This window comes from Pogoniulus pusillus, chromosome 13, assembly GCF_015220805.1.
Source record: "Pogoniulus pusillus isolate bPogPus1 chromosome 13, bPogPus1.pri, whole genome shotgun sequence".
NCBI classification, from domain to species: domain Eukaryota; kingdom Metazoa; phylum Chordata; class Aves; order Piciformes; family Lybiidae; genus Pogoniulus; species Pogoniulus pusillus.
In genome coordinates this window covers 10157039-10182593 of record NC_087276.1, presented here as the reverse complement: position 1 = coordinate 10182593, position 25555 = coordinate 10157039, and the positions used below count along the sequence as shown (strand labels likewise).

The window sequence follows — 25555 nt, the reverse complement described above, 5'->3', positions numbered from 1 at the left end:
TTGAAGAGGGCTTGAAAGCATTTCAACATCTTAAAGCAACAAAAATGTCTTTAAAGCTATCTTGCTGCAAATCTATCAAGAATACTCTGCAAATTCCTTGTTGGACCTGAAAAATCTATTTGAAACATATTCCACAGGATTGGATTTCTGTCTGGAACAGGCTGATTTAGGCAGCTGATAGAGTATGGCAGCTGCCCCACTCATTGGCTTATCATTTCATCCACTCTGGTCATAACCCCTGCCCTGAGAGAAGGATATGCTGTCTGCCCGTGAAAAGTAATCCACTGTCTGTGGCTTCTGGGAACAGCAAGAGAATTTTAACCACCTTGGAGAGGCCAAAGCTTGGCCACTGAGGTTATTTCAGCAGCATTTTTCTAGCTAAGTGCCCAGACTCTAATCTCTCATTGAGAGGAGCAGCACTGTTAAAGACCATCAGGAGGAACTGGCAATACGGGGTCTAGCTTGGGAAGGAAAAGCTTCTCCACTTGAAAATAGTGAAGCCCCACAAGTGTGGCACAGGAGGTGAAGGATGGATTTGCCAAGCACAGCAGCAGGATGTCCCCCATCCTCCAGGGACTCCACCACTGCCCTGGGCAGTCTGTTCCAGGGACTGTCAGCCCTCAAAGGGCAGAAATTGCTCCTCACATCCCACCTAAACCTTTCCTGGTGCAATTTGAGGCTATTTCCTCTCATCCTGTCACTTGTTCGTTGGGGAACAACTTCCTTTCAGGGAGCTGTACAGAGCCAGAAGGTCTCTCCTCAGCCTCCTTTTCTCCAGGCTGAATACCTCCAGCTTCCTCAGCTGCTTCTCCCCAGCCCTGTTCTCCAGACCCTTCCCCAGCTATACCAGCAGTACAACTCAGAATTGTCTGGTTAGGCCTTTTGCCACCAACTGAGATCATGCAGGAATTGATTTTTCTGCCATTAACCCCCAGTGTATCTATTTGAGTAATCCCATGGACATTCAACATTCCATACACACAGCAGAAAGAAAAAGCAATCTACTGATGCTCTACTACCACCAGCAGCAGAAAGGAGCTGAGATGATCCTTTCCTACCCCACCTTTCAAAAGCCCTATGGGATACTGCTTCTGAGTGTGAAACAGCTCTTAACAAGGCCAAGTGCCAGGTTCTGCACTTTGGTCACAACAACCCCAAGCAGCACTACAGGCTGGAGAAAGAGTAGCTGGAAAGCAGCCAGGCAGAGAGGGACCTGAGGGTGCTGGTCAACAGCTGAACATGAGCCTGCAGTGTGCCCAGGTGGCCAAGAAGGCCAGTGGCATCCTGGCCTGGATCAGGAACAGTGTGGCCAGCAGGACCAGCAAAGCCCAGGAAGGACATTTAAGGTGTGGAGCAGGTTCAGAGAAGGGTAATGAAGCTGGTGAAGGTCTGGAGAACAGGGCTGGGGAGGAGCAGCTGAGGGAACAGGGATTATTCAGCCTGGAGTAAAGGAGGCTGAAGGGAGAGACCTTCTGGCTCTCTACAGCTTCCTGAAAGGAGGTTGCAGTGAGGTGGGGGTTGGTCTTCTCTCTCTAGTAACAAGTGATAGGACAAGAAGAAATGGCCTCAAGTCACCCCAGGCAGAGGTTCGGGTTGGATATTAGAAGAAACACCTTCACAAAAGGGCTTTCAGACTGGCACAGGCTGCTCAGAGAGGAGGTTGAATCCTCATCCCCAGAGTCAGAGCTGTGGTGCTGAGGGACATGTTTTAGGAGGTTGAAAGGAGGCTGGAGCCAGGTGGCTGTCAGTCTGTTCTCTTCTTTCCATCCCAGCTGGCTTAGCTTCTTTCTCACCTCATCCATCTCTCTCCCTTCTTCCCTATGTGTCTCCTTTGAGAAAGCAAAGGGCTTCATGGAGAGCCTCTGGCACTCAACTGGTGACCAGCCCAGCCCTGACCCTTGGCACAGCATCCCACACACATGCCCTTTTCTACTTTTCAGAGGGACACTCTGCTTCAGGCATCATCCAGACATCACCAGAGCTGTCCTGGGCTCAGGCTTAGACAAGGCTGGAAAATTATGTTTGGAGAGTTGGACCTATTTTTGGTTCCCCCACTGCAGAACCCTAATTTTGTCAATTTCTAACACGTGGCAGTGTAATCTCTTCTTTATTTTAAGCAGGACATAAGGGCAGAGTTGGTGTTGGTAGTGCTGAAGCAGATGGAGCTGAAGAAGAAAAAAAGACACTGCAGGGAAAGAAAAAAAACCCCAAACACCACCAGAACTGGGGAAGAAAGGATGAGGTGAGAAATGTCAGTTCAACCAAGAAGGACAACTTGCCATGGCAGGACTATTTTCTGTACTCAGGTTAATTTGCTGGCCTCAAATGAAGGCATGTTTGAAGCTTCAGCTCTCTCTCCATCTCTGGCCACACTGCTCTGGATGCAGCCCAGGCTGCCAGCATTCCACTACCCTCCTGGGGTTCCCAAAGGTTCATCTAATTAATCAGGCTGATTAACCTGCCTCCTCCTCAATTGGAGTATCTTCTTCAGTCAGTTCTTAGAGCTAAGTTTGGGAGCACCCAAGGGAAGCAGGTCTCCAGGGTGGGCATAAATCATGAAATCACAAACTGGTTCATGTTGGAAAAAAACCTTTAGTGCTGACTCCAATCACTAACTCAACACTGCCAAGTGCACCACGAAGCCATGGCCCTCAGCACCACATCTCCGTGGCTTTGAAAGCATGTCTGAGGGTTCCACCACTGCTCTGGGCAGCCTCCTTCAGGGCTTGAAATCCCTTAGGGGAAGAAATTGTTCCTCATGTCCACCCTAAACCTCCTCTGGTGCAACTCGAGGTTGTTTCCTCTCATCCTGGTACTTGCTGCCTGGGAGGACAGACCAAGCCCCACCTCATCAGATCCAATCCAGTAAGAACTAAACATCTCCATGTATTGTTTCACAAGTCCTACCTCACAGCAGCCACTCCAGTTCAGGGTGGCACTAAGGTGCAGACCACCACAGCCACTGCATAACCAAAGAATCGCAGAATTCACCAGGTTCTAGGATCATGGAATCCAACCTATCACTTGACACCTTCTAATTAACTAACCCATGGCACTAAGCCTCAGCCACCCTCCTTTTAAATGCCTCCAGGCACGGTGACTCCACCACCTCCCCGGGCAGCCCATTCCAATGTCAATCACTCTTGCAGTGCAGAACTTCCTCCTAACATCGAGCCTGAACCTGCCCTGGCACAGCTTGAGGCTGTGTCCTCTTGTTCTGTCTCTGGGTGTGTGGGAGAAGAGACCAATCCCACCTGGCTACAGCCTCCCTTCAGGTAGCTTTAGAGAGCAATGAGGTCTGCCCTGAGGCTCCTCTCCTCCAGGCTGCACACCCCCAGCTCCCTCAGCCTCTGCTCACAGGGCTGTGCTCCAGGCCCCTCACCAGCCTTGATGTCCTTCTCTGGACACATTCCAGCACCTCAATATCCTTCTAAAGTTGTGGTGCCCAGAACTGGACTGAGCACTCAAGGTGTGGCCTGACCAGTGCTGAGTAGAGGGGCAGAAGGACTTTGCTGATCCTGCTGGCCACACTGTTCCTGATCCAGGCCAGGATGCCATTGGCCTTCTTGGCCACCTGGGCACACTGCAGGCTCATGTTCAGCTGTTGACCAGTACCCTCAGGTCCCTCTCTGCCTGGCTGCTCTCCAGCTACTCTTTCCCCAGCCTGTAGCACTGCTTGGGGTTGTTGTGGCTGAAGTGCAGAACCCAACATCAGTGGAGCCTGTGGAAGGGGAGCCAACCCTGCCCTGCAGTTTCATCTGGTGTGGGGTCTGGGCAGGAAAAAAAAGTCCTCATGGCATCTGGCTTCACTTTCTACCACTTTCCCTGTTGTGTTTAAACTGCAACCTGCTGTGAAAACCTGAGACTGGATACAGCAAGGACATTTTTCTGGTTTTTTTTAGCCTCCACAATGAGTGAAATGAACACAAATGGGGACAAGCTGCCTACAGGTAGGAGGGTCCAAGCCCCAGCAGAACGTTTAGGGTGGAGATATCACCATCACATGTCCTTTCTTTCAAGCCCTGAAGGCAGTGTTATGACTGAAGGAAAGTTTCTGCTAGAAATGTCTTCTTGAAAATGATGTCAGGCAGGATGATGTATGATTTCTCATCAGCATGAGGGAAAAAAACCCAGATGAATTAATGGACTGGAAGAATCTCTTCAATCTTGTCTGATAAATCTCACATCTTCTTCTTTTTTTCTTTTAATTAAAACTTTGATGATAATGCAAAAAAAATTCCATTGCCCAGCTCCCAGATTCTGCCTACAGTGCAACAAGAAGCATTTTGAACCTGCCACAATGGAGCCATGGGGACCCTAAGGTTGGGAAAGGTTCTTCTCCTCTTCTATGCTGTCCTAGTGAGGTCATATCTGGAGTACTGAGTCCAGTTCTGGTCCTCCCAGTTCAAGAGACACAGGAAACAATTGGATAGAGTCCAGAGGAAGCTATAAAGATGCCAAGGGATTGAAGCAGCTCTGTAAGGAGCAAAAGCTGAGAGCTCTGGGGCTGTTGAGCCTGCAGAAGAGCAGCCCCAAAGGGCATCTGAGCAATGCTCAGCAAGAGCTAAAGGAGCTGTGGGGAGCAAGAGGCTGGGGCCAAGCTCTTGTCAGTGGTGCCCAGGGACAGCACAAGGGGCAATGGGCACAAACTGGCAGCCAAGAGGTTCCATTTGAGCAAGGGGAGAAACTTGTTTGGTGTGAGGGTGCTGGAGGCCTGGAGCAGGTTGTGGAGCCTCCTTGTCTGGAGAGCTTCCATCTCCCCCCTGAGCATTGTGCTGTTGGACAAGCTGCTGTGGGTGATGTGCTTTAGCAGAGGGTTGGACTGGATGATCTTCAGAGGTCCCTTCCAACCTCCACTATGAACCTCAGTTTTACTCCAGACCTTTATCTTGCTGCTAAGGAACACTGCATTGCAGTCTGCAAACCAAGATCATTTCAGGTAAAGATGACAAGACTTATAAATATATAATGTTAGAACACAGTCAGGACATTCTTTTTCTTTCCCTTAGCCACGAGAGTGACAACTTCTGGTGGAGCAAATTAAATATGAAAGCAAATGACACTGTCCAAAAACTCTGTCACACAACTCCATGACTCTGAGCCTGTGCTGCATTCCCAAATCACCAGAGGTAAGCAGTGGTAGATCAAGGGAATGCATTTCATCCAACCAAGGCAGTGCTTGAAACCAGCATCTAATGAAGGCTTGGTAATGGCTAAAAAGCAACCCCAGAGTTACCAAAGAGTTAAAAAATCCTCAGTGAGCAGCATGTGATGACAGTGTGGCTTTCCCCCCCCCTCCTTCTTTTCTTTGTTCCATCCACCAAGGTTTGCCAGCCACGAAGGAAACGTTCTGAGCTGCTGGATTTCTGGAGAGCTACCTCGCCCACACATAAGGAGCACTGCATGTTGGACATGTAATGATTGCCATGAGAAACAGGCACTGAAATTCTGCCACACTGCTCTGCTCTGGTGAGCCTTTGTCTGGAGCACTCAGTTCAGCTCTGGAGCCTTTAGCATAGGAAGGACATGGACCTGATACAGCAGGTCCAGAGGAGACCATGAAAATGATCAGGGGGCTGGAGTAGTTCTGCTGTGAGGACAGGCTGAGGGAGTTGGGAGTGTGCAGCCTGGAGAAGAGAAGGCTCCAGGGAGACCTCAGAGCAGCCTGCCAGTGCCTGAAGGGACTACGAGAAGGCTGCAGAGAGACTGTTTGCAAAGGCCTGCAGGGACAGGATGATGACAATGGCTTCAAACTGGAGCAGAGCAGATTCAGATTGGATGCAAGGAATAGTATCTGCACCATGAGGGTGGTGGAACACTGCAACAGGTTGGCCAAGGAGGTGGTTGAGGACCCAGGACCCACCCCTGGAGATATTCAATGTGAGGTTGGACAGGGCTGTCAGCATCTTAATCTAGTGGAGGATGTCCCTGATGAGTACAGGGTGTTGGACTGGATGCCCTTTAAAGGTCCCTTCCAGAGCAGACTATTCTATGCCTCTGTGAGTCTATGATGTTGAAGAGCTAATCTGCAGGTAGAAGTTTAAGTTTGTGGCATGGTAATTAATACACACAGGAAAGAAGTGGTGGAAGGTAGCAAAGCTCTCTGTGTTACCACTCTCAGAGTATAAAAAAAAACCCAAATCAACTACATAAAGAAATTAAAGTCTTTGTATCTTTTAAATCTGCTGCTGTACAAAGACTCCCACCCTGCTCAACAGCTGCTGGAGAGCAGCCCTGTGGAGAAGGAGCTGAGAGTGCAGCTGGGCAGCGAGTTCTGCATGGGACAGCAATGTGCCCAGGTAGGCAAGAAGGACAATGGGAGCCTGGGGAGCACTGAGAAGATTGTGGGCAGCAGGTGGAGGGAGGTTCTGCTCCCTCTCTACTCTGCCCTAGTAAGGCCTCACCTGGAATATTGCATCCAGTTCTGGGCTCCCAGTTCAAGAGGGACAGATGGCGAGAGTCCAAGGGAGGGCTACAAGGATGCTGAAGGGACTGCAGCACTGCCTGATGAGGAGAGGCTGAGAGCCCTGGGGCTGGTCAGTCTAGAGAGAAGGCTGAGAGGGGATCTGAACAATGTCTATCAATATCTGAGGGCATGGGATCAGGAAGGTACAGAGTCAGCCTCTGCTCACTTGTGCCCTGGGATAGGACAGAGGCAATAGATGGAAACTACAGCACAGAAGTTCCACCTCAACATGAGAAAGATCTTCTTGACTGTAAGGGTCCCAGAGCACTGGCACAGGCTGCCCAGAGAGGTTGTGGAGTCTCCATCTCTGGAGCCTTCCCAGCCCTGTCTGAATGTGTTCCTGTGCAACCTGCACTCAATTGTCTGGTCCTGCTCTGGCAGGGGGGTTGGACTGGAAGATCTCCAGAGGTCCCTTCCAGCCCCTAACATCCTCTGGTCCTGGGAATCTTCTTAATTTGTGCTAATTCTTCCTACAAATATTTCTTAATTACAGCCCAATTTCCTCAAGCTACAAGAGAAGGAATCCAGCCTGACAAGAGGCTTAATTAGCAATCAAACAAGTCACAAACATTTCTTTGCTGCTGTCTGTATTTTTGATTCCATTCACACTCACCTATTTCCCTCCAGTTTCAACTATTACTTTACAGAATCACAGAATGTCTGAGGCTGGATGGCATCTCTGGAGGTCACCTGGCTTTGAAGGCAGGGATGGGGACTCCAACACTGCCCTGGGCAGCCTGGACCAGGGCTTGACAAACCTTTTGGGGTAGATTTTTGTTCCCTGTGTCCAACCTAAACCTCCCCTTGGGCACAATATTAGGTCATTTTTTCTTATCCTCTGCTTGTTCTTTGGGAGAAGAGACCAATCCCCACCTGGGTCCGACCTCCTGTCAGGAGGTCTGTAAAGAGCCAAGAGGTTCCTCCCTTCAGCCTCCACTTCTGCAGGCTGTACATCCCCAGCTGCTCCTCCCCAGCCCTGTTCTCCAGGCTCTTCACCAGCTTTGTTGCCCTTCTCTGGACCCACTGCAGCACCTCAATGGCCTTTTGATAGTGAGAGACCTCTGCAGCTGATCCAGATTGGTGGAAGGGGTGAAGACCTGGATCTTGCTCTGTGTGACATCACCCACAGGAGAATGGGGAGGAAAATAGCCAGATGGTCAGATTAGGACAATCAGATTCCACGTGCATAGGGATTCAACCAGCACATCCCTCGGTGGGAAGCAGCTTAAGCTCTCCAATGCAGTAAGGAATGACCACTCTACAGAGTCAGGTAGGACCCCTAGCAGCCGGGAGCACGGAAAGGGAGGGAGCGAGCGGGAGGATGGCGCTGAAGCGCCTGAAGCGATGCCGCCGCTGTCCGCGGTGCTGAACCACCTCCGGCCCCCCCAGCCCCGCGGCTGCGGAGGGCTTCGAACAAGGGTGACAGTTAGCTGCTGGGGGACCACAGAGCTGATAAGGTTGGACAATGCCTTGAAGATCATCGAGTCCAATCATCAACTCAGCAGTGCTGTGGTCACTTGTACTCTGCACTGGTTAGACCACACCTTGAGTGCTGTGTTCAGTTCTGGGCCCCCCAGTTTAGGAGGGACATTGAGATGCTTGAGCGCGTCCAGAGAAGGGCGACGAGGCTGGGGAGAGGCCTTGAGCACAGCCCTATGAGGAGAGGCTGAGGGAGCTGGGATTGGTTAGCCTGGAGAAGAGGAGGCTCAGGGGTGACCTCATTGCTGTCTACAACTACCTGAGGGGTGGTTGTGGCCAGGAGGAGGTTGCTCTCTTCTCTCAGGTGGCCAGCGCCAGAACGAGAGGACACAGCCTCAGGCTGTGCCAGGGGAGATTTAGGCTGGAGGTGAGGAGAAAGTTCTTCCCTGAGAGAGTCATTGGACACTGGAATGGGCTGCCCGGGGAGGTGGTGGAGTCGCCGTCCCTGGAGCTGTTCAAGGCAGGATTGGACGTGGCACTTGGTGCCATGGTCTGGCCTTGAGCTCTGTGGTAAAGGGTTGGACTTGATGATCTGTGAGGTCTCTTCCAATCCTAATAATACTGTGATACATGTCCCCAAGTGCCATGGCCACAGCTCCAGGAATGGTGACTCCAGCACCTCTCTGGGCAGCCTGTGCCAATCTCTGACAATTGCAGCAAAGAAATTTTTCCTAATATTCAACCTAAACCTCCCCTGGTACAACTTGAGACACCTTCCTCTCATTCTGGCTAGCTGAAAGGGATCTGGAGCTTGTAATTGACAAATACCTCAATGTGAGCCAGCAGTGTGCCCAGGTGGCAAAGAAAGCCTGAGGCATCCTGGCTGGGATCAGAAATGCTGTGTCCAGAAGCAGTGATCCAGAGAAGTGATTGTCCCCTTGGACTGGGCTCTGGTGAGGCCACACCTAGAGTGTTGTGTTCAGTTTTGGGCACCTTATTACAGAAGGGATGTGGAGGTGCTGGAGCCAGTGCAGAGGAGGGCAAGGAAGCTGTGAAGGGCCTGGAGAGTAAATCTGATGAGGAGTGACTGAGGGAGCTGGGGATGGTTAGTGTGAAACAGAGGAGGCTGAGGGGAGACCTTATCACTGTCTACAGCTACCTGAAAGGAGGCTGTGGGGAGGCTGCTGCTGGTCTCTGCTCACAGGTAAACAGTGATAGAACAAGGGGAAATGGCCTCAAGCTGCCACTGGGTAGGTTTAGACTGGACATTAGGAAATTTTTTTTCCCAGCAAGAGTGGTCAGGCACTGGAATGAGCTGCCCAGGGAGGTGGTGCAGTCACCCACCCTGGCTGTGTGTAGGAGTCGTTTGGATGTGGTGCTTGGGGCTATGGTTTAGGGCGCACCTTGCAGAGCAGGGATCTGGGTTGGACTTGGTGATCCTGAGGGGCTTTGCCAGCCTGAACGTTTCTGTGGTTGTGTGTGAACACTCAGCTCATTCCAACCTCCTCCTGGACAACATTCTCCTGGATATGGCATTTGAAACCACACAGAGCAGAGGCCATTTCTGTCCAGAACAGAGCAAGTCAATAATTTTGCCAATTCAAGGTTTCAAATGAAAGTTCTGAAAGCAAGATCCCCTCCCCCACCCCCACTCCTCCAAGCCCCTGGATGCAGCCACGTCTGGCACCAGCTTTTGCTTGTCTGCTGAGAATTCTCAGGTTTTCAGTGGCTTTCACAGATTGTGTTCTTGAGGTTGAACCATTTAAAGAGACACAATGGTGTCACCATGAAAACAGGTCATAACCACAGCCATATGCTAGTGGGGCACATCTCTTTTTTTAGCAACTACATATAGAGCAGCTTATTTGGGGGGAGAAAAAAGGCAGGAATTCAGTCACACACCAGGAAGAAAGGGAAGTTTTGCCACCTTTCTGCTCAGTAAAGTCTTTGTAAGAAGGAATATTATTTTTTAATGTGTTATTTGTGTTGCTTCTAATTCCTTGGTTAAAAATAAACACGGGAGAGGGGGTAATAAAGCACTGAAAGAAGGTAAACACACTGCTCATGTGCTCCTGGCAGAATAATCTGATGAGGGACGCCTCCCTTGGGAGCTGCTGGATTCCCTCCTGACAAGGCTTGCTGAGCCATTTCATTTAAACTATATTCTTACCCTGAAAGGTTGGACTGGATGAGCCTTGAGGTCGCTTCCAACCTGGCATTCTGTGAATTGGGGAGCTGCCTCTTCTTTTACACACTCATGGTTGGCAGCAGCTGTTTCCCATCTCATGGCAGCCAGCCATGTCCTGGGCTGCATCAAGAGCAGTGTGGCCAGCAGGGCAAGGGAGAGGATTCGCCTCCTTTGCTCTTGTTAGACCCCACCTGGAGTACTGTGTGCAGTTCTGCTGACCCCAACACAAGAAGGACATGGAAGTGTTGTAGCAAATCCAGAGGAGGCCACAAAGATGCTCAGAGGGCTGCAGCAGCTCTGCTATGAGGACAGGCTATGAGAGCTGGGGCTCTGCAGCCTGGAGAAGAGAAGGCTTCAAGGAGACCTTGGAGTGGCCTTCCAGTATCTGAAGGGGACCTACAGGAGGGCTGGGGAGGGACTACTGACAAGGTCTTACAATGACAGGATGAGGAGGAATGGGTTTAAACTGGCAGAGGGGAGATTGAAACTGGATGTTAGGAAGAAGTTCTTTGCAGTGAGGGTGGTGAGACACTGGCACAGGTTGCCCAGGGAGGTTGTGGCTGCTCCCTCCCTGGAGGTGTTCAAGGCCAGGCTGGATGAGGCCTTGAGTGACCTGTTCTAGTGGGAGGTGTCCCTGTCCATGGAGGGGTTGGAACTGGATGAGCTTTGATGTCCCTTCCAACCTAAACCATTCTACAATTCTATGACTCCAGCTCTGTCCTTCCACTGTCACTCTGTCCATTTTATGAGTTATCTGCTGGAAGGCAGGCCCAAGGAAACCTTGTGTACTCCAGCACAAACACTTTGAGATAGCTTCATCATTTTGTTTCCCTAATGTCAAGAAGGATTTATCCCTTTGGAAGCATGAGTTGATAATTTACTCTCCTTGGAAAGTTGTGGCATTAAGAGAGTGGTAAGAAATTTGTCAGGAGCCAAAGTTTCTCTCCAGCCCTATGGTGACAACTGGGCAGTCTACTCTTCTCCATGCTAAAAAGTTCTCCAGGTCTCTGAGCCTTTCTGACCAATCCTTAAGAGGTAGAAGACAAAGATGGCAATGGTTAATTGTAGCCTTGTTTACCACCTAGCTCCCTTCAGCCAGGACATGAAGAACTGTCATTAAATGTCATGGAGAGAAGACTCTCAGCCTTTAAGGGCAAAAGGCATTCAAACCAAGTCTGAAGGAAGAATATTTTCCCTTGAATACCCACAAGGACTCAGTGCCTCACACATCCTCTGCCACAGAATTAAGACAAAGTTTCAAACAGGAGAGCTGCTGGAAATGATCAAAACCTGGACAGAGCAGCAAAGATGTGGAATTATTTCAGGTGTGGGCTTCTTTTTTTCCTCCCACTTCATCTCTAAGTTCTTTTTCTGTGTGATGAGCGTTTCATCAGGGTTTAGAGAGCAACAGTTGTCTGCAGTAATGAAATCACAGAAGCATTCAGGCTGGCAAAGCCTCCCAGGATCACCAAGTCCAACCCAGATCCCTACTCTACAAGGCTCACCCTAAACCATAGCCCCAGGCATCACATCCAAACGACTTTTACACACAGCCAGGGTTGGTGACTGCACCACCTCCCTGGGCAGCTCATTCCAGTCCCTGACCTCTCTTGCTGGGGAAAAATGTTTCCTAATGTCCAGTCTAAACCTCCCCAGTGGCAGCTTGAGGCCATTCCTTCTTGCTCTGTCACTGTTTACCTGTGAGCAGAGACCAGCAGCAGCCTCCCCACAGCCTCCTTTCAGGCAGCCACAGACAGCCATGAGGTCTCCCCTCAGCCAAGGCAACCAAGGTGATCCAAATCAAATTCAAACACAATTCCAAGGTATCATAGCTACTGATGTTTCAGGCTTCTGAGTCCTAGAATCACACAATTAGGTTGTTTCTCTGAAGAGAAATGAGGTAACCACAGCCAGCAGGGCTAAGCTACAGCTTTATGAAACCACATCTGCAAATGATGCAGATGATCTTCAGAGTGAGTCAAGGAGGTCTCACATCACTGGAGAGGAACCAGAGATAAAATGCTTGATCACACTGCCTGGAGCCAAATCCCATTTGCCCAGCTTTCCCTATCCCATGGGAACCAGATGGCTTTAAAAGAGTCCCATGAAAACCTCCAACCATGAAAGTTGTAGAATGGTTGACCAGAAAACAACTCTAACTGCACAACATATCTGCTGCTGCTGAGCAGAGTCCAAACTGCTCCTGGTACATCCTCTTCTTCTCACTTCTCTAAAGCTACTCTAAAAATTCTTGCTTTGTGTCTCTGCTGTTATTTTCTCGGCTGGCCCAAGAAGTGGAGGTCATCTTTGATGAATTCAGAGAGTGTGATTGATTACAAACCAGCAACAGCCTGCAAATTGTGAATGCTCAGCTCCTGCCAGGGCTCAGGCCCCCACCCCTAACACCTCCCACAGTTAGTGCCCGTGGTCACACTAAATAAACAGGGATTCCTCTGCCTCCAGAAACATTCCCTGCTCTTACAAAGCTTGTTGGCAGTCTTGGCACTAGGGAAGTGTAAGAAAATATTCCCATTTTCCTCTGCATTAACCAAGTGGGATGAAGAAGTCAGCTGAGTGGAGGCTGCATGAATACAAATGAAGTAGCAACTGCATCACCCAAGCGTCCCCACAAATAAATGGCTTCCAGACACACTCCTTTTAACCCAGAAGCATTGAAAAATGAGTTTTAAAACGGTTAGTGATGGGAAAAGTGTGAGAGCATCCCACACTTTTCCTGCACGGGCTAGGAGAGACCTCTTGTGGTGGTTGCCTCAGCCAAACTTCACCAACTGCCAGCGGCAGAGAAATTTTAATACCCGAACTTCCCTCCCCTCACCAGAGGAACTCGCTTAATACAGGAGGCATCAGTGCATAACCCAATATTGCAACCTACTTTGTCATCCTGGGCTCCAGCTCTGCACACAAAGTGCCTAAAAATAAACCACTCTGTTCTCAGTCATCTTTTATTTAAGTGCTGGCAGGTCCCATGCAGCTGCCCCACCATGGTGTCACAGAAACAGCAGCTGGAAACAGCTCACCTAGCTTCAGCCTGAGCCTGTGCCGATAGAAGCAGTCAAATCCCAGAATCCCAGCCTGGTGGCACTGGAAAGGACCTCTGGAGATGATCCATTCCAATTCCCCTGCTAAAAGCAGGGCACCCACAGCAGCTTGCCCAGCAGCACAATGCCATGGGGAGATGGAAACTCTCCAAACAAGGAGACTCCACAACCTCTCTGGGTAGCCTGCTCCAGGCCTCCAGCACCCTCACAACAAACAAGTTTCTCCTCCTGCTCAGATAGAAGCTCCTGGCTGCCAGTTTGCACCCATTGTCTCTTGTGCTGTCCCTAAGCACCACTGACAAGAGCCTGGCCCCAGCCTCTTGCTCCCCACAGCTCCTTGATCTGTTGCTGAGCATTGCTCAGATGCCCTCTGGGGCTGCTCTTCTGCAGGCTCTCAGCCCCAGGGCTCTCAGCCTTTGCTCCTCACAGAGCTACTCCGGGCCCCTCAGCAGCTTTATAGCCTCCACTGGACTCTCTCCCTAGTACTTGTCTCTCTTGAACTACAGAGCTCAGAGTTAGACTCAACACTGCAGCTGTGGCCTCACTGTCTCCATCAGTCCAGGACTGGTGTTCCCATTCCTGTAGAGGGCTGCTGGATCTGTGTGCATATGTTGTACTTTGCTCTGACTTTGCAACCAAAGGCAGAAGTAAACTAACATACACCTCTTCCTTACACAAGGTCTCCAACCACTTTAAGAACATCACCAGCAATGACCTCTAGACTTTTTGTAGTGAACTCAGAAGCCACCAAGGGCTGCCCAGTGATTAACACAACCCCATGGATCAGTATAGGTTGGGGACTGATCTGTTGGAAGGCAACGAAGGGGAAAAGGATCTGGGGGTCCTAGTGGATGGGAGGGTGACCATGAGCCAGCAATGTGCACTCATGGCCAGGAGGTGCAATACTGTTCTGGGGTGGATTAGAAGGGCTGTGGTGAGTAGGTCAAGAAAGTTTCTCCTGCCCCTCTATTCTGCCCTGGTGAGACATGGACCTGATAGAGGAGGTTCAGAGGAGGTCATGAATATGCTCATGGGGTTAGAGCAGTTCTGCTGCAAGGACAGGCTGAGAGAGCTGGGGGTGTGCAGCCTGGAGAAGAGAAGGCTCCAGGGAGACCTCAGACCAGCCTGCCAGTGCCTGAAGGGGCTATAAGAAGGCTGCAGAGAGACTGTTTGCAAAGGGCTGCAGGGACAGGATCTTCAAACTAGAGCAGAGAAGATGGAGATTGGATGTGAGGAATAATATCTGCACCATGAGGGTGCTGGAACACTGGAACAGGTTGCCCAGGGAGGTGGTTGAGGCCTCATCCCTGGAGATGTTCATGATGAGGCTGGACAGGACTGTGGGCAACCTAATCTAGTGGAGGATGTGCCTGCTGACTGCAGAGAGGTTGAACTGGATGACCTTTGGAGATCCCTTCCAACTCAAGCTATTCTGTGATTCTATAACCCCTCTCTTTCTTTGACTTGTAGAATTCTTTCATGTTCTCTAGCCCACAGTTTCCTGCAAGCTGGTGCATTCTGTCACAAAGCTGAAAGGAACATTTATAAGCTCTCTGTCTTTCTGCTGACTGGAGGACCTAGGACATCCTACTCCAGAGACAGCCACAAAAACTGGGCTGCATGTTTGAGTTACAAGGTTAGAGTCACCTTAAAAAGAGAAGGGCACCCTGTAGGCATAGGTCACCCAGTTTGCAAGTTGGTGTGAATGTCTATTCCAAAATCACATTTCACTTTTGATCCTCAGACTAAGTTCTTCAAACCTCTTTTAGGAAAACCCAACAGCCTAGAAAACACAGTTACCTGGAGGAAAAGCACCACAGCTTGGGAGTTTGGAGAGCACAAAGTGCCACACTATGAGAAACAGCACAGTTTGGGAGTTTGGAGGGCACAAAGTGCCAAACACTGTGAGAAACAGCACAGTTTGGGTACTTGGAGAGCACAAAGTGCCAAACACTACGAGAAACAGCACAGTTTGGAGAGCACAAAGTGCCAAACACTATGAGAAACACCACAGTTTGGGAGTTTGGAGAGCACAAAGTGCCAAACACTACGAGAAACAGCACAGTTTGGAGAGCACAAAGTGCCAAACACTATGAGAAACAGCACAGTTTGGGTATTTGGAGAGCACAAAGTGCCAAACACTGTGAGAAACACCACAGTTTGGGAGTTTGGAGGGCACAAAGTGCCAAACACTATGAGAAACACCACAGTTTGGGAGTTTGGAGGGCACAAAGTGCCAAACACTATGAGAAACACCACAGTTTGGGTATTTGGAGAGCACAAAGTGCCAAACACTATGAGAAACAGCACAGTTTGGGTATTTGGAGAGCACAAAGTGCCAAACACTATGAGAAACAGCACAGTTTGGGGAGCACAAAGTGCCAAACACTATGAGAAACACCACAGTTTGGGTATTTGGAGAGCACAAAGTGCCAAACACTATGAGAAACACCACAGTTTGGGTATTTGGAGAGCACAAAGTGCCAAACACTATGAGAAACAGCACAGTTTGGGGAGCACAAAGTGCCAAACACTATGAGAAACAGCACAGTTTGGGAGTTTGAGGAGCACAAAGTGCCAAACACTATGAGAAACAGCACAGTTTGGAGGGCACAAAGTGCCAAACACTATGAGAAACACCACAGTTTGGGTATTTGGAGAGCACAAAGTGCCAAACACTATGAGAAACAGCACAGTTTGGGAGTTTGGGGAGCACAAAGTGCCAAACACTATGAGAAACAGCACAGTTTGGGAGTTTGAGGAGCACAAAGTGCCAAACACTATGAGAAACAGCACAGTTTGGAGGGCACAAAGTGCCAAACACTATGAGAAACACCACAGTTTGGGTATTTGGAGAGCACAAAGTGCCAAACACTATGAGAAACAGCACAGTTTGGGAGTTTGGGGAGCACAAAGTGCCAAACACTGTGAGAAACACCACAGTTTGGGAGTTTGGAGGGCACAAAGTGCCAAACACTATGAGAAACACCACAGTTTGGGAGTTTGGAGGGCACAAAGTGCCAAACACTATGAGAAACACCACAGTTTGGGTATTTGGAGAGCACAAAGTGCCAAACACTATGAGAAACAGCACAGTTTGGGTATTTGGAGAGCACAAAGTGCCAAACACTATGAGAAACAGCACAGTTTGGGGAGCACAAAGTGCCAAACACTATGAGAAACACCACAGTTTGGGTATTTGGAGAGCACAAAGTGCCAAACACTATGAGAAACAGCACAGTTTGGGTATTTGGAGAGCACAAAGTGCCAAACACTATGAGAAACAGCACAGTTTGGGTATTTGGAGAGCACAAAGTGCCAAACACTATGAGAAACAGCACAGTTTGGAGGGCACAAAGTGCCAAACACTATGAGAAACACCACAGTTTGGGTATTTGGAGAGCACAAAGTGCCAAACACTATGAGAAACAGCACAGTTTGGGAGTTTGGGGAGCACAAAGTGCCAAACACTATGAGAAACACCACAGTTTGGGAGTTTGAGGAGCACAAAGTGCCAAACATTACAAGAAACACCACAGTTTGGAGGGCACAAAGTGCCAAACATTATGAGAAACACCACAGTTTGGAGGGCACAAAGTGCCAAACATTATGAGAAACACCACAGTTTGGAGGGCACAAAGTGCCAAACACTGTGAGAAACAGCACAGTTTGGGAGTTTGGGGAGCACAGAGTACTAAACATACCCATGTGAAGCTCTCTGCTTCCCACAGAAGAACACAACTCCACCTGGAAACCCCTTTTTACCATTAAGAGGTCTTCCAACATCTGCTGAGATCCAGGCCCAACACACAGAGCCACACATTCTATGACTCTACGTGAACCACAACTATTGAATGTTCATTTGAGACTCTACCACTTCCCCCAACTTCTCTCTTCCACCACGAGCCCAAACTTAGCTTTGGTTTCTCCAAAGCCCTAGAAGCGAAGCCAAGACAAAGAAGCAGAAGGGAGACTTGCCCCAGCTGCTGTACTCACAGGTGTGCTGCTGTCAGAGAAGGTGTTCATGCTGATGGATCTGCTCATCTTGTCTGAGGAGAGGGAGGGTGGGGAGGGACTGCGCTTGTCCAGCTGCTCGTGGGGAGGCAGCTCCTGGCGCTGCAGGTACTCTCGCCATGCTCGCTGGATGCTGCGGCAAACACCAAGGCACAGGGGTGAGGGGGAAGGGCAGCAACAAAATAGGATTTCAAATTCCTGTTCTTCTCTGAGGAGGTGTTGGGGGGCTCTCCTCTTTTGGTGCACTTTGTTTTCTGATTTGCATGATGATCACACAGACCCTACCCTCCAGAGGTCTTGTGTTAGCCACTGCTGGTATAACTGCAGCGTGGCCAGCAGGCTGAGAGAGGCTCTCCTCACCCTCTGCTTAGTGAAGCCACAGCTGGGGTACTGGGTCCAGTTCTGGGCCCCCAGTTCAAGAGACACAGGGAACTGCTTGAGAGAGTCCAGCAGAGGCTACAGAGGGGCCTGTGAGGAGCAAAGGCTGAGAGCCCTGGGGCTGCTGAGCCTGCAGAAGAGCAGCCCCAGAGGGCATCTGAGCAATGTTCAGCAAGAACTAAAGGAGCTGTGGGGGGCAAGAGGCTGGGGCCAGGCTCTTGTCAGTGGTGCTTAGGGACAGGACAAGGGGCAATGGGCATAAACCAGCAGCCAGGAGGTTCCACGTGAGCAGGAGGAGAAAGCTGTTTGGTTTGAGGGTGCTGGAGGCCTGGAGCAGGCTGCCCAGGGAGAAATTGTGGAGTGTCCTCCTTTAGAGATTCCCACCGCCGTGGAAATTGTGACACTGGGAAAGCTGCCGTGGGTGTCCTGCTTTAGCAGTGGGTTTGGACTGACTGGATGACCTCCAAAAGTCACTTCCAACCCCCAGCATGCTGGGATTCTGGGCTTTAAATGCAAGGTTGTACATAATGTATCAACTCTCATATCCTACAAACCCAAACTGTGCCACTGTCTGCTTAAAAGTATGGAGAGCTTCAACATCTTACATATATAGCAACTGGCAGATTAAAATGCAGGCATGGCTGGAAGTTCAGAGCCACTCTTAACAGCTCCTCTGTCTTGGGCACCCAGGGACTCAAGCCTCTTTGAAAGTGACAGATGGGGACTGGATCACAGGTATTAGGGGCTGGAAGGGAACCTCCATAGATCTTCCAGTCCAACCCCCCTGCCAGAGCAGGAGCAGAGAATCCAGCACAGGTCACACAGAAACACATCCAGGCAGGGCTGGAAAGGCTACAGAGAAGGAGACTCCACAACCTCTCTGGGCAGCCTGTGACAGGGCTCTGGGATCCTCACAGTCAAGAAATTCTTTCTCATGTTGAGGTGGAGCTTCCTGTGCTGTAGTTCAAATCCTTTGCCCCTTGTCCTAGCCCAGGATGCAACTGAGAAGAGTTTGTCCACTCCCTCTTTGCCCTCAGCTATTTATAGACATTGCTCAGATCCCCTCTCAGCCTTCTCCTCACCAGACCAAACAGCCCCAGGTCCCTCAGCCTCTCCCCATCAGGCAGTGCTCCAGCCCATTCATCATCTTCGTAGCCCTCCCTTGGGCTCTCTCCAGTCGTTCTCTGTCCCTCCTGAACTGGGGAGCCCAAAACTGAACGCAATACTCCAGGTGAGGTCTAGCAGGGAGTAGGAGCTCTGCTTCCCCACTCTGAATGTTATCCAGGTGTCCAAACCTCGATGTGAACTTGCACAAAGAAATCCTCTTTTCTCTGCTGGTTGGTAGCCAACTCTCACCAGATGGCAGTGCTGGGCCACTTGTGTCTGCCTGAGGGTCTAGGCAGAGCAGGGAGAGGTGCTGGGGGATTACATCTTGGTTTGCCCTAGCAAAAGCACTAGCATCAAGCAGAGAGGTGTGTGGGAGGATGATCTATGACCTCTGCAGAGCTGTGGCACTAAGCTCTGACACGAGGTTCAAACCTGTTAGTTTGAACCATCCCCTCCTTGGCCTGCCCCAACCGGCCCTGCTCAAATGGCTGTCCCCAGCTTTCTGCTCAGCTTCTTTCAGCACTGCAAGGCCATCAGAAGGTCTCCCTGGGGCTTTCTCTCCTCCAGGCTGACCAAGCCCAACTCTCTCAGCCTGGCCTGTTTCTTTGCCTTCATCTCCTCCTTCCAGATGGTGCAGCTAGGTGTGCAGATGGGTGCTGGCAGCTGCTTGCCTCTTCACTACAGAGCAGCTTTTTTAGTGTCACCCAGCTCTGCTGCACACCCCAGGCCAGGAACCCTGAGCTCTCCTTAGACTCACATATCCATCCTGATGCAAACCCTTGCAGAAGAGCCCCATGGGCTGGGCTTGCAGGCCTCTGAGCAGGCTTCAAGTTAGATGTGAAAAACAGCACTGAGGAGGCTCCTGCTCACTCTGTTCCTTACTTCCCAAGTCAGCTTTGTTGGACCAGATGATCCCTGAGGCCCTTTCCAACCTATAGAATGGTTTAGGTTGGAAGAGACCTCAAAGCTCATCCAGTTCCAACCCCCTGCCATAGGCAGGGACACCTCCCACTAGAACAGGTCACTCAAGGCCTCATCCAACCTGGTCTTGAACACCTCCAGGGAGGTAGCAGCCACAACCTCCCTGGGCAACCTGTGCCAGTGTCTCATCACCCTCACTGCAAAGAACTTCTTCCTAACATCCAGTTTCAATCTCCCCTCTGCCAGTTCAAACCCATTCCTCCTCATCCTATCATTACAAGACCTTGTCAGTAGTCCCTCCCCAGCCCTCCTCAGATACTGGAAGGCCACTCCAAGGTCTCCTCAAAGCCTTCTCTTCTCCAGGCTGAAGAGCCCCAACCTGGCATTCTGTGATTCCCTGTCTCGTATTTGATCAGTGCTAATCAATAGCTAAAGGGTAGGGACCAAAATCTTTCCAGATGGGACCAGAATCTTTTTGGTGGTGCACAGGGACAGAACAAGGGGCAGTGGGCACAAGCTGGAAGCCAGGAGGTGCCATCGGAGCAGGAGGAGAAACCTGGTTGGTGTGAGGGTGCTGGAGGCCTGGAGCAGGCTGCCCAGAGAGGTTGTGGAGTCTGCTTCTCCTCTTGAGATTCCAATCCCCTGTGGAAATTGTGCTGCTGGGCAAGCTGCTGTGGGTGCCCTGCTTTAGGAGAAGGCTTGGACTGGATGACCTGCAGAGGTGCCTTCCAACCCCACCATGCTGGGACACTGTGAGATGGTCTCTGTACCTATGAACAATCTATCAGAGTCCCAAATGCTCTTCAGTCTCACAGAGGAAATGACAAAATTAATGCAAGGTGAAGTTGAACACTTGAAACTTTGTTCCAAGAAGATGTTCAAGAGCTTAAAGGTAGAGCAGAGCTTAGACAACTTGCTGACTTGAGGCTTCTTCTACTTAAATCTCCAGGGAAATATATGATGGATGCAGTCTGGGGTCTGTGGTTGAGGGATTGGACACTCAGCTGTATTTAAAGGCCAAAATGGCTTCTTTATTTTGGCTACTTACATTTTCACTTTCGACTCCAAGGGCTGTAAGTTGATCTGATACTTGTCAATGTTATTTTCTTCATCCATGGCAAGCTGATGGCTACAAGAGAGCAAAGCAAATGAGTTTAAGGTGTCTCCGCATGACACTTTGGCAATTAACTCCCATATCTGGGCAAGAACACACAAGAGATGCTCTTTAGAAGGTGCTGCCCTCTTTGGGTGAAGCCTTCCTGGTCCCTCCATCCAGCTCCATTTGGCTGTTAATACAAAGGATGAATTTGAATCCAGATTCCAAACTGGAGCCTGTCTGGGTCCTTGCACTAACCCTTCCAGGGGCAGGCTCACCCAGCAACAAAACCAGCACAAATGAAAACCACCACTGGCAAACACAGAAGATATTGGTGCTAAATTAACTTTCCTCCCTGGGGCTACCTTTGAGAAGCTGGAGAGTAAAATGGGAAGGAAGAGCAGCAGCACCAGCAGCAGATGAATGACATCAGCAAGAGCTGGGCAGGAATAGGAGGGGAAAATTTTTTTGTAAGAAATTATGGCTAAGGAGTTGGTGCTGGGAAGAAATCAGCTTCAGAAAGTTGTTTTGAAATGCTGGGAGATAAAAATCCAACACCTCTGGACACTATTTTGAGTGGGACCAGCCCCCCCATACTGGGCACACCTTGAGTCCTGGCTTCAGTTTTAGGCTTCTCACTCCAAGAAGGACATTAAGGGATTGGAGCAGGTCCAGAGAAAGGCAACAAAGCTGGGGAAGAATTTGGAGAACAGGGCTGGGGAAGAGCAGCTGAGAGAGCTGGGGGTGTTCAGCCTGCAGAAAAGCAGGCTGAGGGGAGACCTTCTGGCTCTCTGCAGCTCCCTCAAGGGACGCTGGAGCCAAGTGGAGGGGTTGGTCTCTTCTCCCAAGGAACAAGTGACAAGGCAGAAGGGAATAGCCTCAAGTTGCTTCAGAGGAGGTTTAGGTTGGATGTTAGAAGAAACTTCTTCCCTGAAAGGGTCCTCAGACTGGCACAGACTGCCCAGAGAGGTGGCTGAATCCCACCCCTGGAGGAGTTTAAAAGACTCAGACATGTATCACACAGTATCACAGTATTATTAGGATTGGAAGAGACCTCACAGATCATCAAGTCCAACCCTTTACCACAGAGCTCAAAGCTAGACCATGGCACCAAGTGCCACGTCCAATCCTGCCTTGAACAGCTCCAGGGACAGCGACTCCACCACCTCCCCGGGCAGCCCATTCCAGTGTCCAATGACTCTCTCAGGGAAGAACTTTCTCCTCACCTCCAGCCTAAATCTCCCCTGGCATAGCTTGAGGCTGAGGGCCATGGTTTAGCACCAGCCTGGGCAGAGTTAGAGAATGGTTGGACTGGATGAGCTTGGAGGCCTTTTCCAACCACAATGATTCTGTGATCCTATGGATGAAAGTTCTTCAGATGAGGGTTTGTAAGATTAGACCCCAACCCATGGAGTTTTTGAGACCTCACTGGGCACTTAATTGCATGATTCCACCATCAGCTGCTTCAGAAACCATCCTTTTTTAACTGAAAAGCAGAACTGTGAATGGGAGAGGTGCAAAATGGTGACTACTTATAGAACCAGGGAACTGTTTTCATGGGAAGACACCTTTAAGATCAAGTCCAACCACGAACCCAGCACTACCAGGTCACCACTAAACCACACTCTGAAGCCATTTAGAATACTAAGTGAAAAGTATAGTTCAGAGCAAAGAGACTGAGCCTCAGAAAGGGTCTCATGCCTTACACCCATCCTATTTTACACTTCAGCATGGGTGAGGTACTGCAGAAATCCCACACTTACCTTTGAAGCAAGTCTTTGCCATCATTCACCCGTTCCAAGGTGTGCTGGAGCCTTTGGAGCTCTTCCTACAAAGAGAGAAAAAGAAACATTTCAATGTGCTTGAGGAGAGCCTGCTCTGGTAGGGGAGGTTGGACTGAGTCATCTCCAGAGTTCCCTTCCAACCCCTAGAGAAACATTTCAGTGTGCTCTAGGAGAGCCTGCTCTGGTAGGGGAAGTTGGATTGGATGATCTCCAGAGCCAGACAAATATTTCAGTGTGCTCTAGGAGAGCCTGCTCTGGTAGGGGAAGTTGGATTGGATGATCTCCAGAGCCAGACAAATATTTCAGTGTGCTCTAGGAGAATCTGCTCTGGTAGGGGAAGTTGGATTGGATGATCTCCAGAGCCAGACAAATATTTCAGTGTGCTCTAGAAGAACCTGTGCTGGTAGGGAAGGCTGGACTTGGTGATCTCCAGTGGTCCCTTCCAACTCCCATGAGCTGGGATTCTGGATGATTTTGTGCTTATGGGAAGTCCTCTATTGAGCTTGGAGATTCCTGCTCAACCTCCAAACGTTGTGAACCAACCACTCAACAAAGCAGCTCCTCAGGTAACATCCTGGAGATTCCTGCTCAATCTCCATGTGCTGTGAACCACTTAACAAAGCAGCTCCTCAGATAACATCCTGGAGATTCCCCCTCAACCTCCCAACATTGTGAACCAACCACTCAGCAAAACAGTTCCTCGGGTAACATCCTGGAGATTCCTCCTCAACCTCCCAACATTGTGAACCAACCACTCAGCAAAGCAGTTCCTCAGGTAACATCCTGGAGATTCCTCCTCAACCTCCCAATATTGTGAACCAACCACTCAGCAAAGCAGCTCCTCAGGTAACATCCTGGAGATTCCTCCTCAACCTCCCAACATTGTGAACCAACCACTCAGCAAAGCAGTTCCTCAGGTAACATCCTGGAGATTCCTCCTCAACCTCCCAACATTGTGAACCAACCACTCAGCAAAGCAGTTCCTCAGGTAACATCCTGGAGATTCCTCCTCAACCTCCCAATATTGTGAACCAACCACTCAGCAAAGCAGCTCCTCAGGTAACATCCTGGAGATTCCTCCTCAACCTCCCAACATTGTGAACCAACCACTCAGCAAAGCAGCTCCTCAGGTAACATCCTGGAGATTCCTCCTCAACCTCCCAATATTGTGAACCAACCACTCAGCAAAGCAGCTCCTCAGGTAACATCCTGAAGATTCCTCCTCAACCTCCCAACATTGTGAACCAACCACTCAGCAAAGCAGCTCCTCAGGTAACATCCTGGAGATTCCTCCTCAACCTCCCAACATTGTGAACCAACCACTCAGCAAAGCAGCTCCTCAGGTAACATCCTGGAGATTCCTCCTCAACCTCCCAATATTGTGAACCAACCACTCAGCAAAGCAGCTCCTCAGGTAACATCCTGAAGATTCCTCCTCAACCTCCCAACATTGTGAACCAACCACTCAGCAAAGCAGCTCCTCAGGTAACATCCTGGAGATTCCTCCTCAACCTCCCAACATTGTGAACCAACCACTCAACAAAACAGTTCCTTGGGTAACATCCTGGAGATTCCTCCTCAACCTCCAAAAGCTGTGAGCCAACTACTCCATAAAATGCTTCCTCAGCTCATGTCTAAGGGACTGGTTTCACATTCCTATAGCCCAAATAACCACAAAGAAAGCAGAGATATTTATCAGTATGTCCAGCAGAAGCTTGCAAGTAGACACCAGACCTACAAAAGCAATAGGTAGAGCGAAACAGAGCAATACTCATTCATGCCTGAGGTCTGTGGCTGCTTTGATTTGAGAGGGCTTGGCCTTGATGAGAGCCAAGTGAGCATCAGCTAGTACTTTCAGGTGCTTCTCTTGTTCTGCAATCAAACACCATTCAGTCTGGTAATTGAGAGATTCCCAGCCCCATGCTTTTACCAGGCTGTCTGCATCAGCTTCTGCTCTGATGGCAGAGATGTCACCAGCTGAGCTGCAGGCAAATAGCTGAGCATCCCTGCAGCCGTGCTGATGTCTTGGGCAAAATCCACAGCACAGACATTTGGCTTAAAAACCTAAACTGCATCTGACAGACAGGGCTCTGCTGTTCAGAAGAGGTGGGAGGTGAAAGGTAGAGGAGAAGATGAGCTGTGTGTTCCAGGAGATGCAGCTCACAGGCTCAGTTTCCATCCCCTTGCAGGACACAGCCCCACAGTGTCCTGGCACTGCTGGGACATGCACATGCAGAGCACACCAGTGCCATGCCCTTAAAAGCAGCTTGGAGGAGCAAGCAGTGAACCCTCCAGAGTGCTTCCCTGCCATGCAAAGCATCACCATCCCAAGGTGCCTTCAGATTTGTGTCTGCCCAGCAGCTGACAAACAAGCAGCACTGGAAGAGGAGAAGTCTGAACAGAAACAGGACAAGGCACAAGAGGCACAAACTGGAAGTCAGAAGGTTCCATCTGAATGATATGGGAAATGTCAATCTTGCTGTGGAAAAGGAGTTGAGGTGACTCTAGAAAATGACTGAGTGGGGCTCTTCTTCCAGTGGTGTCTGAGCTGGTTAAGAATTCATGGGAATTATGGCTTGCCCTAAAGCTATAGGGGTGGGACAGATCTAGCACTGGTTCAGCAACCAGGGATGCTGGCAGCAGGGGCTGAGTGGGCTCTGAGCAAGTCTGCTGATGAGACAAAGTACTGGGTCCTGCTCTGGGCTGTTGCTAGAGGGACTAGCAACAGCTGGAGGCTGCAAAGCTGCTGAGGGCCCTGGAGCAGCTCTGTGAGGAGCAAAGGCTGAGAGCCCTGCGGCTGTTTGGAAGGGAGAAGAGCAGCCCCAGTGGGCATCTGAGCAATGCTCAGCAAGAGCTAAAGGAGCAGTGTGGAGAAAGAGGCTGGGGCCAGGCTCTTGTCAGTGGTGCCCAGCGACAGCACAAGAGGCAATGAGCACAAACTGGCAGCCAGGAAGTTCCACCTGAGCTGGAGAAGAAACTTGTTTGGTGTGAGGGTGCTGGAGGCCTGGAGCAGGCTGCCCAGAGAGGTTGTGGCATCTCCTTCTCTGGAGAGATTCCAAACTCCCCTTGGCATTGTGCTGCTGGGCAGGTGGCTGCGAGTGCCCTGCTTTAGCAGTGGGTTGG

At 50.1% G+C, this 25555-nt stretch overlaps 1 protein-coding gene across 1 annotated transcript in view; it reads right to left on the bottom strand.

The window, feature by feature from the left end:
* SCHIP1 (schwannomin interacting protein 1) overlaps window positions 1–22464 on the bottom strand; it is a 155392-nt gene extending 132928 nt beyond the window's left edge. Inside the window, exons 1-3 of the mRNA XM_064152939.1 lie at window positions 22412–22464; window positions 20601–20681; window positions 17129–17279 (exon numbers count right to left, since the gene is read on the bottom strand). Of these exons, the coding sequence (XP_064009009.1) occupies window positions 17129–17279; window positions 20601–20668 (219 nt within the window). The 5' untranslated portion in view covers window positions 20669–20681; window positions 22412–22464. The remainder of the gene's footprint in view (window positions 1–17128; window positions 17280–20600; window positions 20682–22411) is intronic.
* Window positions 22465–25555: the final 3091 nt, after the last annotated feature.